General features: G+C 34.3%; 1 protein-coding gene across 1 annotated transcript in view; it reads left to right on the top strand.

The window, feature by feature from the left end:
- The window catches only part of LOC123699722 (dynein beta chain, ciliary-like), a 34,041-nt gene that overhangs the window by 547 nt on the left and 12,190 nt on the right, over positions 1-21,304 (top strand). The window contains exons 3-53 of the mRNA XM_045646737.1: positions 144-314; positions 583-753; positions 1,101-1,189; positions 1,278-1,381; positions 1,461-1,649; positions 1,932-2,105; positions 2,240-2,375; positions 2,595-2,823; positions 3,155-3,346; positions 3,600-3,734; positions 3,823-3,956; positions 4,193-4,382; positions 4,510-4,611; positions 4,796-4,949; positions 5,308-5,503; positions 6,024-6,114; positions 6,223-6,472; positions 6,836-6,981; positions 7,479-7,599; positions 7,765-7,905; positions 8,037-8,131; positions 8,211-8,381; positions 8,601-8,770; positions 9,087-9,306; positions 9,776-9,940; positions 10,197-10,370; positions 10,465-10,613; positions 10,904-11,027; positions 11,758-11,888; positions 12,074-12,188; positions 12,279-12,503; positions 12,700-12,886; positions 12,966-13,144; positions 13,264-13,459; positions 13,547-13,757; positions 13,861-14,002; positions 14,208-14,364; positions 14,561-14,801; positions 14,876-15,077; positions 15,165-15,389; positions 15,468-15,806; positions 15,891-16,039; positions 17,157-17,375; positions 17,485-17,722; positions 17,837-18,029; positions 18,225-18,402; positions 20,041-20,169; positions 20,249-20,468; positions 20,587-20,748; positions 20,836-21,035; positions 21,108-21,274. Of these exons, the coding sequence (XP_045502693.1) occupies positions 144-314; positions 583-753; positions 1,101-1,189; positions 1,278-1,381; positions 1,461-1,649; positions 1,932-2,105; positions 2,240-2,375; positions 2,595-2,823; positions 3,155-3,346; positions 3,600-3,734; positions 3,823-3,956; positions 4,193-4,382; positions 4,510-4,611; positions 4,796-4,949; positions 5,308-5,503; positions 6,024-6,114; positions 6,223-6,472; positions 6,836-6,981; positions 7,479-7,599; positions 7,765-7,905; positions 8,037-8,131; positions 8,211-8,381; positions 8,601-8,770; positions 9,087-9,306; positions 9,776-9,940; positions 10,197-10,370; positions 10,465-10,613; positions 10,904-11,027; positions 11,758-11,888; positions 12,074-12,188; positions 12,279-12,503; positions 12,700-12,886; positions 12,966-13,144; positions 13,264-13,459; positions 13,547-13,757; positions 13,861-14,002; positions 14,208-14,364; positions 14,561-14,801; positions 14,876-15,077; positions 15,165-15,389; positions 15,468-15,806; positions 15,891-16,039; positions 17,157-17,375; positions 17,485-17,722; positions 17,837-18,029; positions 18,225-18,402; positions 20,041-20,169; positions 20,249-20,468; positions 20,587-20,748; positions 20,836-21,035; positions 21,108-21,274 (8,788 nt within the window). The remainder of the gene's footprint in view (positions 1-143; positions 315-582; positions 754-1,100; positions 1,190-1,277; positions 1,382-1,460; positions 1,650-1,931; positions 2,106-2,239; positions 2,376-2,594; positions 2,824-3,154; positions 3,347-3,599; positions 3,735-3,822; positions 3,957-4,192; positions 4,383-4,509; positions 4,612-4,795; positions 4,950-5,307; positions 5,504-6,023; positions 6,115-6,222; positions 6,473-6,835; positions 6,982-7,478; positions 7,600-7,764; positions 7,906-8,036; positions 8,132-8,210; positions 8,382-8,600; positions 8,771-9,086; positions 9,307-9,775; positions 9,941-10,196; positions 10,371-10,464; positions 10,614-10,903; positions 11,028-11,757; positions 11,889-12,073; positions 12,189-12,278; positions 12,504-12,699; positions 12,887-12,965; positions 13,145-13,263; positions 13,460-13,546; positions 13,758-13,860; positions 14,003-14,207; positions 14,365-14,560; positions 14,802-14,875; positions 15,078-15,164; positions 15,390-15,467; positions 15,807-15,890; positions 16,040-17,156; positions 17,376-17,484; positions 17,723-17,836; positions 18,030-18,224; positions 18,403-20,040; positions 20,170-20,248; positions 20,469-20,586; positions 20,749-20,835; positions 21,036-21,107; positions 21,275-21,304) is intronic.

Here is a 21,304-nt window from a genome sequence, read left to right on the forward strand (position 1 = left end):
AACCGATTTCGTTAATTATTTTTTTATTACATTTCTTGAAATACGAGGATGGTTCTTAAGGAGAGAAAACGTAAAAATGTACCACGGGCGAAGCCGGGGCGGACCACTAGTTATAATATAATTATCATTTATCATGTTTTCAGCACATTTTATTCCGATACTTTGATATGCCCAAGTTTGAGATCATAGTATTTCGTGTGAACACAGCCGGTCTCCTCACCTGTGCTACTAATTTCCCTCCAATAAGCAGAGGGAAAATGATATACTTTCTAAGAAATATTGATGATAAAATTACCGCTACGAATTTCAGAAAGGTGAATATTTTATAATCCATTTAGTTCCGTTATTCTGATAAGCCTTTGAATGACTTGATGTATTCAACTTTTTTTTTAAATTCTTTTTTATTCTTCTTCGACTTCAAAGAAGACAGAGGTTTCTCAATTGACGAGTGTATTAATTATAATGTACATACTTATACCTATGCTTTTTTATGTGTTTTCGCGGATAACTACTTAGGTACCAGCTACGTCGCCATATATAATTAGATTTTCATGATTACATATTTTTATTCTTATGTTGTAGGTTATGACAATAGGTGAAATGTCTGGTAATGTGTTGATGGATTTGACTGTAATGGCTGATGAAGTAATCGGACCGTTACTATGCAATCCTGAAAACCAAAGGGGTTGGCCCAAGATTGTGAAAAATGATATGAAGAGGCATGTCAATGATTTGAGGAATTTGATGCATCAGGTGGTTATGTGTTACTTTTTTCATCAATGTAACGTGAAATAATTTTTTGACCGCACCACACTTATTTTTCATAGAAAATTCAAAAAATAAAAAAAGTTAACAAATAATTTAGCGATCAAATAAAACTGCAATATATTTTAACATGTATGATATTCAGAGATTATCATCACAATATTCCTAGTTGGTGTTCGAAATTGGACCTCGTCGTAAAATGTACATCTGATGAATCTATAGACGTATCGTAAATTATAAATTTAAAAATATCACAAGCAATTTTGATAATAGGAAAATTTCGTCGTTCTTTTTATTATCGTACTAACTACTTGTAACAAAATTATGTTGTACAGCTCAAAGGTGAAATGTCGAGTCAAGTGATGTTACCAATGCCAGATGGAGTGGAGACTATTTACCACGCTGAAGCTAGGCTTAAAGAAAGGTTGGAAACAAAGAATCTGTCAAAAAAATAAAACATCTATCCTACTTTTCGTACTACGTGATTTCCTATAATAATGTTTTATTTATAGTGACAACGAAGACGTGGATTTGTATTTAAAGACAAATATCGAAGGTGCTATAATAAAATGGGCGCAACAAGTTCATGATCTACTGCAAGAAAACTCTTATATTGGTACTATTCTTATCATGTACTGTCTCATTCTAAAATAAAAATGAAAAATAAGTAACAAAAAATGTTTTTCTTTTAACAGCATTCAAAAGAACAAAATTCCCGCTTCCAAGTGCAGACATAGACTTTTACGCGAGTCGTCTGAAAAATCTTGAGGGTATTTATGCTCAGTTACGAGATCCTCGCGTGAAGCGTATGGCCAATTATTTGGAAGCTACTCGGAGTGTGTACTTGAGTTGCTTCAAGACGATGCTTACTAATGTTGTTGCTGGTAAGTTTTTCGGTAAAGGAATGATCGAAAATAATTTAAGTAGTAATTGGTTCTTTCATTAGTGATGAGTGACGTGATAGTGATATTTTTTAGTCAGTAGCTTCTTGACTCTGTCGTTTAGGCAATCTTGTGGATTAAAAAGCTGCAAATCACTGAATTTTGTTCGCAATTCTAATTTTGTCTTTAATAAATAATTGGATCCGAATATAGGAAAGGTATCTTATGTTAATCATATTCCCTATATGATCCTCGTATTATAAATCCTCGTTTTTTCCCTTTCAGCAATAGTGGAATGTAGAGATATTTACGTTTATCAAAAGCCGCTACTGCAACACTTTGAGAATTTCGAAGGCACAGATTTTTCTGATGCCAAATTCTTAATAAGGCCGATGTTTCATTGTATCGGTTTACTTTGGGGCAATTCAAGATATTATTGTAATGTGGAAAAATTGATTCGTGAGTTTTGTTGCCTTATCCTTAATAATGACTGTTATTAATTTTAAAGAGGTTGAAATTTTAATGATTTTGAGAAAAGTTTGCTGCTGAATCATTGTATATAGTAAATGTATGGCTTATTTTATATATTTCAGCTCTTTTACGGGAAGTATGTAATCTCGTAATCCAACAGTGTACAAACTCTATCGACCCGAGTTCAATATTTCAAGGAGACGCGGATGAGCAGTTGCTCAAAGTTCAGAAGGCTATCAATATCCTGAATCATTTTATGTAAATATTTACCATTAAATTTGACAAAAAAAATGTAATAATTTTAGCCAGTTTTGCTATTTACAAAATTGAAAAAAGATTTTGATTTTATGAAAATAATGTTTTATTATCTTCTTATTGATGCTTTCGTCGCGATGCAAAATATACTTAGTTATTCTTCAATTCTTGACCAATAAAGTGATAAAATGAGTATTAAAGAAATTTTTCTGTATTTCCCAGTGAAACATACGAAATGAACAGAGATAAAGTCCATACCTTTTTTCCCGCGGGCGTAATGCCGGTACGTTGGTCGTTTGACTTTGACCGCGTGTTCATGAGATTTAACATCTATATGAAGAAGTTGAGAATGATCGAAGAGCTTTTAGAAGCAACGGTGGAAATTCTGAAACTGGAGAAGATGGAGTTTTGCGGGTTAAGGGGAAAGACGTTGAGCACGGAGTGTATGAAGGTAAGTTGAGCCATCTTTAAAGACCTCATCCGTGTTTAAAGGTGTCGTGACGATTAGTTTTTTTGAACGTTGACGAAACCGTGTAATTAATAAAATTAATTATTTAATTTAAAATTTAAAAAAAGCATATACCTCACAAGTACATGATGGAATGGAAATTTAATGATTTTTGTTGTTGTTTTGACCTAGATGACCAATAGCGAGACTTTGTCTGAAAGGAGCTTTTTTATAATTTGCCAGTTTTATAAGAATTGGAAAAATAAGAACCTTGACCTTTTTCATAATTCAGTCACGAAAAAATGTGGAGATAAAAAAAAAAAAACTCCTACAGATTCTAGAGGAATACACGATAATCTACCAAAACCTCGGCAACATAACGTACGACCCGGCGGACCCGGAGGACAACAGGTTCGAGGGCGATTACGCAAAGCACAAGTTGGTGCTCGACGACGTGGACCAGCGGCTCGCGTCGCTGTTCACGCAGGGGCTGGATGAGTGCCATAATCTGGAGCACTTCTATAAGGTGAATATTCGAAAGATGGTAGAGGAATACATTAATATCTACCAAAACCTCGCAAAAGTTACATATGACGCGAAAAATGGTCGTCGCTATTCATGCAGGGCATGGACGAGAACAATATGGAGCATTTCTATAACCTAAAATTTTCTCAAGCAAAGACAAAAAAGACAGCAGCTCCAGTCGCCGCTTAGTTGTATATAGGTAACAATGCAAAGGCATTTGAAGATAGATAACTATAAAGTTTATTTTTTTCCAGTTCTTCCAAATTATTGGAGATTTATTCCATCGTCCAATTATTAAGAATGAACTCAAACCAAAGCTACCAAGACTTCTGGACTTTATGCATTCAAACATGGATACGGTGAAGGAAATATTCGATGAAGAAATGTCGGTAAGACATTTTTTCAAACTACCCACATTTATAAGGTATAAAATGTATTTTTTTAATATTGGTTAAAATATTTTCGTATTTATTTTAGAAATTAACGAAAGGTCCGGAAAGGCCAATGGTCGATCCCTATTTACCGCCCGTGGGCGGTATGTTGTGGTGGATCTATAAACTGCGCAGGCGTATCCAAGCTCCGATGGAAGATTTTATCATGTTTGAAGACCCGTATGCATTGTTCATTTACAGTTTTTCTCTATAAATGATTTCGAAAACTTCCTTCATTTCTTTAAGATATTTTATTTTTCTTGTAGTTGTAGTTCTGACAACTTTTGTCTTTGCTTTATATGGAAAGGTTCCTTAAAATATTGGCAGGTTTGTTTATACTTAGTGTTTCATTTTCTTAATTTATATTTTATTAAGTTCTTATTTACTTGTATTCTAATAAAGCTTATGTCCATCAGTATTATCGAGACGGAATATGCTCTATACATGAAGCAAAAACACAATGAGATGTTGGGTTATTTGAACGTGCTTGAGGATCGACAGTTCAAGCAGTGGTGTGCTACTGTGCCGAATATTTGCAAGACGCATTTGGCCAAAAATCTTATTTATAGAGACCCGCCGTTTGTAAGGAATAACTTTAGTCCTGAGGTATCATAATTTTACTGTACTTGGTAGGGATTGTGAAGCTTGTAATATTCAAAAAATCTGGAAATTTCTTATTAATCTTTCTGACACAGGATATGATAATTCATATTTTAAAAATTACATTTTGTAGTTGGTGATGTTACTTCGCGAAATGCGATACATGAAATATTTAGAGAAACAAGGCATTCCACCTGATGGATTGGAACTCTTTGCTAGGAATGAAAAATTACAGGTGAGCTTTTAATACAGCTATTTCACATATAGCATTAGTTTTGCAGCTTCCGTTTAGCTTATCTATCAGTTAAAATGATATGTATAAAAATTTATATCAAGTATCAAAATATAGGCAAACCAGGACATTATTAGCAGGCGATAAATCCAGTAAAAATGTAAATATGTTTATTCTCTATTTCTAGTACGATATGAATCGTCTAAATCGAGCCATTGCCTGGTACAATGCAATTCGCGAAGGTAGTCATGAAACAGAAGTCGCTCTCATTGAGAAAGAGATCTCTGCTATTGACCAGTTGCTGGGCAGAGGTGTTGAGGAACTCACTTGGAATGATGACTGTATGTTGATTTTATAAATTTTTATCTTTTTTTTAACTAATTGAAAATCATTTCAATTTACAGAAAAATATGTTTAGAAGAGGTCACAATTACTCTTTTAAACTTCTTAATGCTACATTTATTGCAACAATTTTTTTTTCTATTTGATTTGAATATATGGTTATTATTAAAAGCTAGCAAACAGAGACATTTCCCTGGTTGCCTGATGACCTTTAAGCAACACGTGGCCACACGCTAACCAGATGATCTGAATAGGACCTATAAACAAATGCTTTTCGTGTATTCTGTGAATGACGTTTTTAATCCGCCTAATAATCTTAAATCTAATTTTGGTAATAATAATAATCATATAAAACAGTCACAGAATGGATGGCGGAAGTATACGCAGCCATTAACACGCTCCAAGAGCGAGTGCTGACCGCACAGAACAATGTACGAAGAGGGCTTGCTGATCTAGCCGCATGGGGTGATAAGCCATTGCACAATCGTAAAGAAAACCCCGATAAGATGGAACTGCTTGCTGTTAATGAAAGGCTGCCGAGGCTGTTGAAAAGGTCTGGGTATTTGGGATGCCTTTAGTGCTATGTTTTGTTAGGTTTTGCGCAAGAGGTCTAGTGGAAATTTTGATATTGATATTTTCTGGTTGTGATTGTGGATGAATGAGATATATTTACGCCGTTAGTACACCTACGCATTCGCGTGCGGCAGCGAATCTCTGTGAAACTACTGCGTAGCGAAATATCTGCGGAACGTTAGAACACAGCAATGTTTTCGCAACTTTTTCGCAATGCGTCTGTGTAATGGCCATTTCGCAGTTCCTTGCGAAACAATACCAAGGACGCAACTATTTCATCTATCTATGTGCTAGAGTGAGACATATCATATGCGAAATCCTGCCACACTACTGACAGATTTTTCGTTGTTTCGCTGCCGCACGCGTATGCGTCGGTGTACTAAAGGCGTTACGGATACAAATATAATATTCGTATAATGAAAATGATCACATTCTAGTTATACGATAAATGAAATAAAAAAACGTAAATATTAGGTATTATAAAAAATCATTAATTGCAGGCGTGCAAAAATTTTGGAAAGTCATCAAGAGTTCCAAGACATCCTCAAAGTCAATTACAAGCTATTTTTCAATATAAAAGAAGAAGAAGAGGTGAGTATATTTGTTATTTCATTTCAAAAGATTTTGTTTTATTCACTTGAATAATAATTTTGAACTTTCTTTATGAAGAATGATATTAATAAATTTTCCAACATTTAGTCTGACGAAGAAGAAGAGGAATTAGAAGAAGTGGACGAAGCCACACTCGATGAGGACGAAAGAGTAGCTCGTGAACGTAAACTGCGAGAGATTGAAGAGCGGCGGGAAGAGAAGAGACTTGCGAGAGAAGAGAGAGATAGAGAAAAGGCGGAGATTGCGCAAGCGAAGTTTGAAAGGAGAGAAGCTAGGCGGCTGAAGAGAGAGGAAAAGGAAGCTGCGAAACGCGAGCGGCAAGAGAGACGTGATGCAGGTATAAAAGCTTTAACATATTTCATCATAATAATCCCTACTGTATAAATAGGAAAGTGTTGATAGACAATATTATTTATCGTTAAAAAAGAGCGTGCGAGTCGATCACACGTGTCAAAAGTGAAACATCTTTGGCAAGATTCAAAGATACCAAAACCATAACCATGGAGTAAGTCACGTCACGTTGTTATTTGATTTTGAATTTTATTTTAATGAGATCAATGTCGAAATAGTTTAACAATGGAAAATGCGCGGCGTTGCGCCTCGCCATATCTGCACCGGCCCTTAATAAACAGTTATTGCCTACAAATATAATTTCACTTTTGTACTTGAAAACTATTTAAACATAACAAAAATGAAACAGGCGAAGAAGTAGATTCACCAGCTGAAGAAGAAGAAGAGTTAGATCCAGAAGAGCTAGCCGATATAGAGGAGGAGAAGAGGGAAATGGAGGAAGAGGCGTTTAGGGCTGAACGGTGGCCGGCTTACGTGAAATATATTGATACTCTGGTAAGTACGTGAAGAAAGATGTGTGGTTATGAATTTAAATGTTTCTAACATATATGTACCCGGATATTTAAGAGGAAAGACTTTTTTTCTTTGTTTGAAGTAAATAAACTAATACTAATAATTATTAATTAACTATTTTGAAAACTCTTTTTGTTTTCATTCCAAGTTACCATGTGGAGAGTCAAGGCGATCTACTAAAATTTTACTTTACTTAAGCTTTCTTTTATGAAAGGATAATTTTCAACAGTTATAAAATACTAGCTTTTCGCCCGCGTTTTCAAAGGAAAACCCGCATAGTTCCCGTTCCCGTGGGATTTCCGGGATAAAACCTATCCTATGTGTTAATCCAAGTTACCCTCTATATGTGTGCTAAATTTCATTATAATCGGTTCTATAGTTTATGCGTGAAAACCATACATACATACAAATAAACCTTTCCTCTTTATAATATGTATTAGTATAGAAAAATACAATATGTATCATAATATAAACATTAGGTATCCAAGCAAGTGATGAAGGCGATTCAATGCAGCCTCGACTTGTTCGAAAAGCAAACGGATTTGGAGAAAGGACCTCAAGTAGCATTTATGGAAGTGGTGGCTGAACTAAAGGATCCTGGTTTGTATATTGTTCTTAATTTAAAAATTAAATTGTTTTATTATGTCGTTGATGTTTAGTAAAAATGTAAGTATATTACGAGGTGTAATTCAGATTTTAGTGGATTATGCAGGGCTTGTATGAGTAGTAATTACAATTCTAATTTAATAAGTAAACGATTTGCAGATATTTCATTCACGCCATCTTTAGAAATCAAGGATGCAGATGGACTTTACGATACAATGGTCGAGATGATGAAGGACATGTTCTTACAAGCCACTCTTTTTCCACGAATCGATCCTATTGTGCCTATTGCAACTTATGAGGGTATCTAGAAATTTTGTTTCTCTTTCTAAGATCTTCTGGATTAGTATTATGTTTTGTACTTATTTTTTTGTTTTATATTTTTGATAATATTGCCTTACTAACATGATTAGCTACTAATATTTTATTAACAGATGATATAGCTGCAGAAGAAAGCATGATCGATCTCTACCATGACATATCAAAGAGGATAGAAAATAGCATTATAGATGTTGTTCAATACGCTTCAGTAAGTACCAAATCTACATAATATTTGGAAGATTTTTGGAAATCCTTGAATTTTGTATTGTTAAACTAATTTTGTATAGAAATATGAAAAATACACTCCGCTATGGATGGAAGATAGGCAAGAAGTTTTGGCGGGTTTCTTGAAGTATGGCAGAGTGATTCCACCTGAAGAGTTTGATAAATACAGATATGATAATAATGGTCAGGATCCGCCAGAGTGTAAACCTAAACTCGAGGAGTATCAGAAAGAAGTATGTTTTTTGTATAAGAAGTATGTTAAATTGTGTGTTTGGTTTATATCAAATTTTAAGAACTATTATTTGTATTTAAAATAGAATTAGTATTTATAATTGTGATAGGTTTGGTTTCATAATATAAAAATTTTTATTCTTATGCTTTCGATTTATTTTTCATCAGAACATCTAGAATGTAAATACTTTTTATAAAATATTTTAATTAATTTGTACCAGATCGACAAATTCAACACTTTATATGACGAAGTGGCTGCATTGCCTCCCAATTACTTGTGTAATGGTTGGTTGAAGTTAGATCTGAAACGACTCAATCAAGCCATTATGAACATTATCTGCAAGTGGAGTAATCTCTATAAGCAAAACTTGAAGGATCATGTTCAGACGAGGTAAATATATCGACTGTACTATTCAAACTTTAATTAATGACGTGCAAATAGTGTCGTTTTATCTCTATTTCTTATTCAAATTCAAATCGATCTAGTAGTCTTTGAGTTATATCTTAACTATAATTAAATCTTTCCTCTTTATTATTTTTCTTGCCATCATCGGCTAATCGGCCAAAATTTTCATAGGCGGAAGGTCGTTTGCAGACCTTACGCCTCTAAAAATGTATTGCCGACGTTAAAAGGTATGGGATAAGGTTCCCCATCCCTTTCCTCTGAAAACATATTGAACTAAATCATACTTAATATAAACTAACAGTCTGGACGACCTAGAAAAGTTCATAGCGTACGCGACAAAGGAACTATCAGTGGAACTTGGTGATGATGACTACGAGGGTCTGCTCAAAGTGATGGGCGTCCTCAACGAGGTGAAGGCCAAAGCAGATGCTGGCACGGAGCAAATGTTCGAACCGCTCCGGGATATCATATATGTGCTCAAGGAGTATGGGGTCGACTTCCCGGAGGAAACTTATGAACAGGTGCGTGAATTGAAAGGTACATGCGACGTTTTGATTGGTACCAGAAGAGAGAGACAGAAAACTAACTTTGTTCAATGTAAAGTAACGTAAAAATAACATTATTGATAAACTCAGCATATTCCAATGAACTTTTTGACCAAAATATGCTCTTTTAAAATATTTAGAGCATTTCATCATAAGGTAACGGGATTTTTGACAATGATTTATTAAGATTGGTTGATATGCAGGCCCAATTTATTTTCATGTTATGTTTAATAATTAAATTTATCATGTTTATTTCTTGCTTCCATTTGGATTTCAATAGGAGCCTTCAACTGCACATAAATACCTGGTACATACTTTGGTAAGAATAGTCTAGATAACCTAAAAAAGAACAAACGCAATGATTGGCTTAGCACATAGCTTACAGTTTCATACAAGTTTGATAGTTAAATGGTTCATATTTAATTAAGTTGAAATATTTGGTTAGTTGGATGTTCTGCCGGAGAGATGGCGTAATTTAGTGAAGTTAGCAACAGTACAGAAGAATAATGTGGCGCCATTACAAGCGGCTCAAGCGGCGCTCATTGCGAAACGAGTGGCCCTTATTAATCTGAGGCTTACTATGTATCGAGACCAGTTCAAGTTGAAAGAGGTTGGTGATTGCTTGGGGTGGATGTGGTATAATAAAAATGTATTATTTTGCATTGTGGCAAAGCTTTTGTTCAATTTGTTGCTCATTAGAATATTTCAATAATGTTTGTAAGGTTAGTTTAGTTGGCTTCCCAAGCTACATCATGATTCATGCTGAAGATAATAATGGGAAAAACTTCAATATTTTCGTTTTTATGAATACAAGCGATTTTGAGTTCTTTGTCAGCCCTGAATGATGTGGATCATTTAAATTTTAGGTATTCCTTGAAACGTGTAAAGAGCCGTACAGAGAAATAGACAAAGTCCATTTGGAGCTCTTACAATTTGAGGATATTGTGAGCGGATTGAGAAAGAGTTGTGCGTTATTTGATATTCAGCCGCCAGATGACAAGTTCCTCAAACAATGTCGGCGGGAACTTAAATTAATAAAAGTAATTATTATATGTATTATGACAATACATATCTGTTAAATACACCTACCTTCTTATAATATAAAAAAAAAATAATAATTTATGTACGTTTTAGCAATTGTGGGATTACTATTATCTAGTAATGGGTACAATAGAGTTCTGGAAGAAATCACCGTGGAAGAAAATCGATGCCGATGGTATGGATCAAGAATGTAAGCGATTCACCAAAGATTTGCGTCAGTTGGACAAAGACATGAGAGTATGGTAAGATTAATAGACTAGCTTTCTGCCTACGGCTTCATCCACGTCTTCATAGAAAAACTCGCGCAGTTCCCGTTCCCGTGATATTTTCGGGAAAAATCGATCTATTTTCCTTTGTCCTTTGTTAGGTCTTAAGCTATCGCTGTATAAAGTTTAATCCGAAGCGGTTCAATGGTTGAGGCGTGAAGAAGAGACAGACAGACAGACAGATATATTACTTTCGCATTTATTCTATGGATTATTGACCAGAAATTAATCGGCGATGTAACTTTAAATGATTTTTTCGTATTCAGGGAACCTTACATATCTATTGAAGGAACAATTAAGAACTTAATGACGTCTCTGCGAGCAGTTACCGATTTACAGAATCCAGCTATTAAAGATAGGCATTGGGTTGAACTAATGATGGCCACAAAGGTAGGTTATAAAACTGAAGTAAATGTTTCATAGTATTTAAACTGTAATCTGTGTGTTTTCAAGTAGTTAGCCTTGATGAATTAAATAGATTTTGTGAGTTTTTTTTTTGTATAATTTTATAGACTATTTTTGTTTTCATCATACCATGTAGAAAGCAGTTCCCACAAAAGTCATTTTAACAAACACGAGCAACGGTTCACAAAAGTCATTACAATCAAGAGAAAATGTATTTAGAGGAGTGTCAGTAAAACAAATTTTGTACGATTTCAAATCTCTCGATGGATTTAACAAAACAACAGATACTGAGGTAATCGACGATAAAGATGAAGAACCAGTCAGACGAGAATATAAAAAATACCTACAATTGCAAGACTTTAGAAGACCCAAGTTTCAAGAATCAATCAAACTCAATAAATCGTATTCATATCATGAAATTAAGGAACAAGGTTTACAAATACTGAACACAAGACGATATTCTCAACCGAAAGCTTGTAGCTCTTCTTATATTCTTTCAGAGTTCATTATGTAGATATCATGTCATTCCTTAGAAATGTAAATATGTGTAAATAAATATTTAGTTGTAATTTAAACGACACTAAAAGGTGAGATTTTAAATCTGATTTTTAAATTATTTACGCTTTTACTTGTGTCATCGGTGACTTACCGACGATGATCAATAAGTACATATTTTCAAACAGATGTAGAATATTGCAAATTAATGATGTTTTAGGTAAAATTCCATATCGATGATGATACGACACTAGCAGATTTACTTGCACTCAACCTACATAAATATGAAGAGGAAGTTAAAACTATCGTTGATAAGTCTGTCAAAGAGGCTGCTATGGAGAAAACACTCAAGTAAATACTTTTTTACTATTTAATTGATCCAAGTTATAGTTAGTCGGATGGTTATTATATTGTAATTTAAACCGATTGTACAAAAAAGCGAAGGGGTTTTACACCAATTCTTACCATCCTGAAATTTTTAACGTCAATCTTTAGGCTGTTTAATTTTGCTATGATTGTTTTATTGTAATTTAAAGGGAATTGGAAGCTACATGGGCTATCATGGAGTTCGATTATAGCGTGCATGATAGAACAGGTATCAAATTACCCAAAGCTAGCGAAGAACTTGTTGAGACTCTTGAAGATAATCAGGTCACGATTTTATTTATTGATTATTATGATTATTATTTATCTGTTCTTAGAAAAATAAACAATCATTAATAAATAAATGTTGTGATACAGAATCAAGTACAAAACATGATGTCGTCGAAATTTATTGGATTCTACGAAACAGAAGTAACTGCTTGGCAAAAGAAACTTGGTACAGCAGATGCAGTTATCGCCATTTGGTTTGAGGTCCAACGCAAATGGCAGTATCTGGAGAGTATCTTTGTGGGCTCTGATGATATAAGAGCTCAGTTACCAGAAGATTCGAAACGGTTCGATATGATTGACAAAACATTTAAGGTAATAATATATTTGATATATTGAGATATTTGTGTAACAATCAATTTTCTTCAAATAAAGAAAAAATGTAGCTTTGATCACGTGTGGGTTCCATACATAACGCATCTATACTTACTAAGTTGAAGTGCATAACATGTGAAGTAGGTATGAAACTTATAATTTTATAAATGACTAAATTGTCCGAATATTTTTGAAGGAATTATTGAAAGACATTGGAAATACCCCCAATGTGGTTCAAGCAACCAATAAGCCCGGATTACTAGAAAAACTAGAAGAATTAATGAATTCACTCAACTTGTGCGAGAAGGCACTCAATAATTATTTGGAAACGAAACGCTTGGCTTATCCTCGTTTCTATTTCGTGTCTTCAGCAGATTTACTGGGTAACTAAATAAAACAATACTTCGAAAAATATTTTTAATACAATAACTTAACGTATTAAAATATTTAAATTTCTTCTAGATATTTTGTCTAACGGAAATAATCCACCTGCTGTGGCTCGCCATTTGTCAAAACTTTATGATAATTTGGCGAAGTTAGTGTTCCCCAAACCTGGCAGCAAGCAAGCTATTGAGATGATATCCAAAGAAAATGAGGAGCACGTGCCATTCAAAGCACCATGCTGCGATTGTTCTGGAAAAGTCAGTTTTCTGCTTTGAAAAACGCTCTTTATTCTGCAATTCTAAACATTCGATAACATAATATTTACTATGGTGGTGGTCATCATTTATATATTTTTAAAAAAATTAATTATTTCTAGGTCGAAATATGGCTAAATAGAGTGACGGATTGTATGCGTTATACCTTACGAGATATATTTGAGCACAGTGTAAAATCGTATGAGGATAAACCTCGTGACGAATGGGTATTTGACTGGCCAGCTCAGCCAGCTCTTGTGGGCACACAAATTTGGTGGACCACGGAAACTAATCAAGCTTTTGAAAAGCTTGAAGAAGGTGATTTCTATTACATTTGATAATAATTACATAATAAGAGTAAATTTAGTAGTTGCGCAAAAAAATTAACTTTCTTAACATTGATAGGTTACGAGGGAGCGCTCAAAGACTATCAGAAGAAGCAAATTGCGCAATTAAATGCCTTGATTGTTCTTTTACTCGGAGACTTGACTGTTGGTGATCGTCAAAAAATTATGACCATCTGTACCATTGATGTACATTCGAGAGACGTAGTGGCCAAGCTTATTGTTGCCAAAGTTGAAACATCGAATGCTTTCCAGTGGCAGAGTCAGTTGAGGTAAAGACTTAATAAAAAGATCGCACGTATTTCCTATTTTCTCTTTTTCCCGACTGCGACAGAATGAGGGTTATTTACTTATAAAAATAATTTCATTCTTTAGACATCGATGGGATATGAAATTAAACAACTGCTTTGCTAATATTTGCGATGCCCAGTTTCTTTACGATTACGAATATCTGGGAAATACGCCTCGTCTTGTAATTACTCCTCTGACTGATCGATGCTACATCACATTAACTCAGGTAAAAAAATAATAAGCACACAGTTGTCAGTTATGACTACCCAATATGTAGTGTGTTTTATTATAGGTATGTATTTTTTTTACTTTCACTGATTCTTGATGGTCCATATGATCAAAAGTTTGTTTGGATCTTTATTAATATTTCACTCATATCGGAATGACTGAAATTTCATGAGTACTAAGAAAAATTAATTTCACACAAACAGAGTCTGCATCTCATAATGGGTGGTGCTCCAGCGGGTCCCGCGGGAACAGGCAAGACGGAAACCACCAAGGATTTGGGAAGAGCGCTCGGTATCATGGTCTATGTGTTTAATTGCTCTGAGCAGATGGATTACAAGTCTTGTGGCAATATTTATAAAGGTAAATTACTAGTGTTACTGGTAAACGTTGAACACATTTGTCGCCAGTAATTTGGATAAAAAAACACATGAACAAATTTTTCTAATTTTTCGTCCCCAAAAAATTTTTATCGAACGCTTCAACTTATTATGAACTAGCCTATATTCGTCTCTGAGAGACACGTTCCAATTAATTATTTATTTTATTTGAATTCTAGGTCTTGCCCAAACTGGTGCTTGGGGTTGCTTTGACGAGTTTAATCGTATCTCAGTGGAGGTACTTTCTGTAGTATCAGTGCAAGTAAAAAGTGTTCTAGATGCTATAAAAGCAAAGAAGAAGAAATTTGATTTTATGGGTGAATATATTACACTCATACCCACAATAGGTATGTTCATTACCATGAATCCTGGATACGCCGGAAGAACTGAACTGCCCGAAAATTTAAAAGCACTATTCAGGTAACAAATAGCTAGTTTACCAAAATGTCTCTTGTTCTTCGTTTACATGATTTTGATAATATTATTTCTAACAGGCCTTGTGCTATGGTGGTGCCTGACTTTGAATTAATTTGTGAAATTATGTTGGTCGCTGAAGGATTCCAAGAGGCTAGGCTTCTAGCACGTAAATTTATTACTCTTTACACGTTGTGTAGGGAGTTACTGTCAAAGCAAGATCATTATGATTGGGGATTGAGAGCTATTAAATCAGTGCTCGTTGTTGCTGGTTCGTTAAAGGTATTATACTTATTATAAATGGAAATTGATGAACAATGTGAAATTAAACTTAATATGATATTCATATGTTTATGTTCTTACAATTAGAGAGGCGATCGTTTGAGACCTGAAGATCAAGTGCTAATGAGAGCATTGAGAGATTTTAATATTCCCAAAATTGTAACGGATGATATGCCTGTCTTCATGGGTCTTATTGGGGATTTGTTCCCTGCTTTAGATGTACCTAGAAAACGTGATTTCGATTTCGAGAAGAGTCTCGTCGCAGGGGCAATATCTATGAAATTGCAACCTGAACCAGGATTTATTTTAAAGGTATTTCTTAGTAAAATCTTGGAACTTTTGGTTTTAATCTGAAGTAAACAAATTATTGCTTTTGTTTATAATAAACAGATGGTGCAACTCGTTGAGTTATTCGCTGTGCGACATTCCGTTTTCATTGACGGATTTGCGGGAACAGGGAAATCTATGGTGTGGCAATGCCTTAACAGAACATACCACATGTTGAAAATGAAACCTTATTATAATGATCTCGACCCTAAAGCAGTGACAAATGACGAATTGTTTGGTATAATTAATCCTGCAACTAGAGAGTGGAAAGATGGATTGTTTTCAACGATTATGAGGGACATGGCCAACATGCCCGGTGATGGGCCAAAGTGGATTGTCTTGGATGGTGATATTGATCCAATGTGGATCGAAAGCTTAAACACATTGATGGATGATAATAAAGTTTGTACTCAAGTATTTTTAAATTTGTTATAAAAAAAATAATTTGGGTAGTATGAGTAGGTATACTGTATTATTTTTTACTAGGTATTGACTTTAGCGAGTAATGAGCGGATAGCTTTAACGAAATCAATGCGTCTGTTGTTTGAAATTGCTACGTTACGTACGGCGACTCCAGCTACTGTGTCTCGTGCTGGTATTCTTTATATCAACCCACAAGATTTGGGGTGGAATCCGTAAGTAGATTTAATTTTTTATTGTTTTTAAGTTGAATTTATATTTTTTGGTTTTTAAGGCATTCAAATGCTTTATAAATATAAATTTATAAAGAATAGAAAAAATTCAAATGCTTTATAAATATAAATTATAAATTTATATTTATAAAGCATTTGAATGCCTTAAAAACCAAAAAATATAAATTCAAGAAAAGGTCGTGTTCCATCGTTACAATATTGTATTCACTGAAAAGTGCTTCATATTGGTTGAGATGGTTGTTAAATCATATCAATAGATGGCGCGCGGTGTGTCCCTTAAGACACATAAAACTGAAAGGATAGAATAAATTCGATTGCTCAGGCGGGTCACGAGTGGCTGAGTTGGTTAGGCATCCGCCCCGGAATGGCGCGAAGGATGCGGGTTCAAGTCCCGCCTCGTGATCGAATTTTTTCTATTCTTTATAAATTTATATTTATAAAGCATTTGAATGCCTTAAAAACCAAAAAATATAAATTCAAGAAAAGGTCGTGTTCCATCGTTACAATATTGTATTCACTGAAAAGTGCTTCATATTGGTTGAGATGGTTGTTAAATCATATCAATAGATGGCGCGCGGTGTGTCCCTTAAGACACATAAAACTGAAAGGATAGAATAAATTCGATTGCTCAGGCGGGTCACGAGTGGCTGAGTTGGTTAGGCATCCGCCCCGGAATGGCGCGAAGGATGCGGGTTCAAGTCCCGCCTCGTGATCGAATTTTTTCTATTCTTTATAAATTTATGTTTTTAAGTTTTTAATAATAGTTCAGAGATAATTTTTGTCGTTGAATAAATTGGTTTTATTTGTTCTTACCACTTGCTCCATTAAACTAACATCGGGTTTTAATTGAGTCGAAATTGTCGATTTATGTCAACAATCTATATATATAAAACTCAAAGGTGACTGATATAGTGATCTATCAACGCACAGCCCAAACCACTTCACGTATCGGGCTGAAATTTGGCTTGCAGGTAGATGTTAGGACGTAGGCATCCGCTAAGAAAGGATTTCCCAAAATTCTTGCGGGAACGGGGAAAAACGGGGATGCACGTACAAAGTCGTGGGCGGAAGCTAGTTAATCATAAATTTGTTTTTAAAGTTTTGTAGCGTCTTGGATAGAAACTACCCGTGATGATGAATCAGAGAAAGCAATGCTAACAGTAATGTTTGACAAATATATACCCTCTCTACTCGAATCGTGCAAAAAGTACAAGCGAATCACACCCTTGAGTGAACTGCAGCAGATACAGCTTACGTGTTATTTGCTTGAATGTTTCCTCAATAAGAGTTTACTGCCTACTGATTGTCCGAAAGAATGGTAAGAACAGTTCATGTAATTTATGACTTTTTTCCATAATTAAATGTTAAACTATATTTAACATTAAGTTCTTTACGTGCAAATTGTTTGAGAATTTATAATCTTTAAGGTATGAAATCTATTTCGTATTTTGTATCGTTTGGGGATTTGGATCAGGCTTGTTCCAAGATCAGCTCGTCGACTGGCGTAATGAATTCAGCAAGTGGTTTTGCAATGAATTCAAACAGATCAAATTCCCTTCTACTGGAAATGTGTTTGGGTTTTTCATTGATCCAGAGACGAAGAAATGGTTGCCATGGACTGAAAAAGTGGAGTCATTTGAATTGGATCCAGATATACCTTTACAGGTAGGTAAATGGAGTATTTTTATTTTGAAGTTATAATTTTACGTCAAATCGAGAAAATGTTGTACCTTACTCTTTATTGTATCGTTCGTTTTTTAAAGATTTTTCTTATTTCAGTCATGTTTAGTATCGACATCAGAAACTACCCGCATTAGATTCTTCATGGATCTCCTGATCGCTAAACAAAAACCAGTAATGTTAGTGGGCAGCGCGGGCAGTGGAAAGACTGTTAGCGTTGCTGCTAAGCTGAACTCATTGTCTGATAACTTTGCTATCACTAATGCACCTCTTAACTTCTATACTACATCAGGTACGTTATTAAAATAGTTGTTAATGGTGACTGTTATTTCTACTCCTTCTTAAAGTACTTGTGTTTTAATTGTTTCCAAATCTACTATCAGGTACATCTTTTTGTCTTCCCTAACTATTTATAGATTTTAATAAGCAAAATATTCGTGTATGTTGTGTCTAAGATAATTTTTCTCTATCATAATTTATTTTCTAGAAATGATCCAGAAAGTTCTGGAGAAGCCTTTAGAAAAGAAGTCTGGTCGTAATTTTGGTCCACCGGGTAGCAAGTTTATGATATACTTTGTTGATGATTTGAACATGCCGGAGGTAGACACGTATGGTACAGTGCAACCACACACCCTAATAAGACAATTTATGGATTATAAACATTGGTAAGAAAATAAAAATTTAATTCATATACAGGGTGTAATCGTTAAGTGTGCACAGGCGATTATTCCGTAACTATTACAGATATCAAAAAACTTTAAACTGATATCGAAAGTATTTAACCTAATGAGTAAAATGACCATAATAAATTTTTAAAAATAAAACGAGAAATATCTAAAAAATTAACTTGAAACCCTCCCATACATTTAGTATGAGATACGAATATCCCATGTTCATGGGTTGATCCAAAAGTAATGATAATCAATATTAAACAAGGTCATTACAGTTATAATAATTATGTAGTTCTCTAGGTAGTCTTCTAACTAGAAAATATACTTCAATATTTTTTTTCCTAAACTTAAAAAAAAAAAAACTTTGACTTCATCCACAAAAACCCCTCCACGCGGCCATCACTTCGCTGTCGTCTTAAAATAATTTATTGCTAAGAAAGTGTTTCTTGTGCCGAGGAAAGAGATAAAAGTAAATAGGAGCTAGATCTAAAAAATAGGGTAGGTGTTCAAGCATTTGGAATGCCGATTTTTGAATGGCAGCCATCGCAACTGACGCTTTGTGATCTGGTGCGTTGTCTTGGTGAAACAGCGTTCAGGTCCGCAGTTTGCCATGTCTCTTTTCTTTACTAACCTACCGCAATCTTTTAATTTGGTCTGTTTAGTAAGAGCCCAATAAAGTGGCTACCTTTTTAAAATATTCCACCATAATTATTTCTTCAGCGTCCCAAAAAACTACCGCTTTAATCTAACCTACTGATTTTCACTTTGAATTTCTTCATCGTCACTTTGGAAGCTCGCATCCAGGACATTGATTTTTTTTTTGGTTTCAGCATAAACATGGTGAACTCGGGTAACGTCCATGATCACAAAACGTGACAAAAAATTATCCTGATCCTGATATCATTAAAAATTTAGAAATTTACCCTCTACATGTCGAATCGTTGTTTCTTCTTTTCGTCGGGAAACATTCTGGCATGCACGGTTCACATTCAAATTAATGTAAATAATTGGAAACGTGGCCTGGTGATATGATTTTTTTGTGATTACTTAGTGAATACATGAGCAAGCAAAAAACATTTGTTTTATATTTTTATGTGCACAGGAAATACCAAATTATCATTACTTTTGGATCAACCTAGTACATTTAATATGAAAGATTTTAGCTTTTTCTTTCTTTTTTTGGTTTTCTGCTTTAATTACTTCGCAAATTTGAAGGGAAGTTCATTTAGAAACTGTAAATAGAGCTCCTCATTGTATTTCACAATGAGGACATCACTTCGAAAATCTGCTATGAATACAAAATGTATGGGAAATAAAATGTATGGGAGCGTTTAATGTAACATTTTTGGATATTTCTCGTTTTATTTTTAAAAATTTATTATGGCCATTTTACTCATTAGGTTAAGTACTTTCGATATCAGTTTAAAGTTTTTTGGTATCTGCAATAGTTACGGAATAATCGCTTGTGCACACTTAACGATTACACCCTGTATATACTTAATATTATATTATATTATACTTAACAGAAACAAGGTATTGTTTCTGTTATACTTGTGGAAAATTGATAGCTTTAGGCATGCAGCAACTTTAGTACCAAGATAAATATTTCCTATATTGTTATTTCGTTTGCAGGTACGACAGGCAGAAATTGACGCTGAAAGATATTTCAAATTGTATGTTTGTCTCTTGTATGAATCCAACTGCTGGGTCGTTTACTATCGATCCTCGATTACAGAGGCATTTCTGTACATTTGCCGTCAGGTATGATCTTTTGACTTCTTTTATTTAATTTTATTCTATTATAGTATTGAGTCTATTTTACATGTTATTTTTACTACAGTTTCCCTGGATTGGACGCATGTTTCCATATTTATAAGCAGATTTTATCCCAACATCTAGGAAATCCGCTTAACAAATTCGGAATAGTAGTACAAAAGTATGCAGAGAATCTTGTTAATGCTGCTTTGGCGTTACATAATAAGCTAGCTTCTACATTTTTGCCGACAGCTATTAAATTTCACTATATATTCAATCTACGCGATCTATCTAATATATTCCAGGTAGGTACTTTTCTTCCAATGTTTTTTAAAATTTAGCAAATTGAAGTTAAGTCAATGAATTTAATGAGATTAGTTTTTAAAGTAATACAAAGCTTTGATAAAATATAATTTTTGACAGGGAATATTATTTACTACCGGTGACGCCATAAAATACCAATCTGAACTCATTCGTCTTTGGATGCACGAAGCGACTCGAGTATACTCTGATAAATTGGTCGACTCTGCTGATAATGAAAACTTTAATAAACTTATTGTTGATGTTATAAAGAAGAGTTGTGAGGTTAGGGTCAAATTTTTGGGTTCTATGTTCTGTTTTTTTAACGCCTACTTTCTTTTTATCTAATGTCGATTTTACTTTTTATTATAGGACTATGATGAAAATGTAGTATTTGAAAAGCCATTGATCTATTGCCATTTCGCGGAGGGAATTGGAGATCCCAAATATTTCCCCATTAGAGATTGGGCGCAAATTAAAAAGTTGCTTGATGAATCCCTTTCCTCATACAACGATCTCGTGGCTACAATGAATCTTGTGCTTTTTGAGGATGCTATGTATCATATTTGCAGGTGATTATTGTGCTGTTTAAAATCTTAATTTCTGACAGAGAACCTCTTTAAATAAATATATTTCTTGCATAGAATTAACCGCATCCTTGAAGCACCTCGTGGCAATGCTCTGCTTGTTGGAGTTGGTGGATCCGGAAAACAATCTCTATCAAGACTGTCTTCGTTTATTTCTTCACTTGAAGTCTTCCAAATTCAACTTCGTAAAGGCTACAGTATCAATGACTTGAAAGTTGATCTCGGTAAAATAGACTTCTATGATGTTATTACGA

The sequence above is a fragment of the Colias croceus genome, chromosome 18 (assembly GCF_905220415.1).
Source record: "Colias croceus chromosome 18, ilColCroc2.1".
Taxonomy (NCBI): Eukaryota; Metazoa; Arthropoda; class Insecta; order Lepidoptera; family Pieridae; genus Colias; species Colias croceus.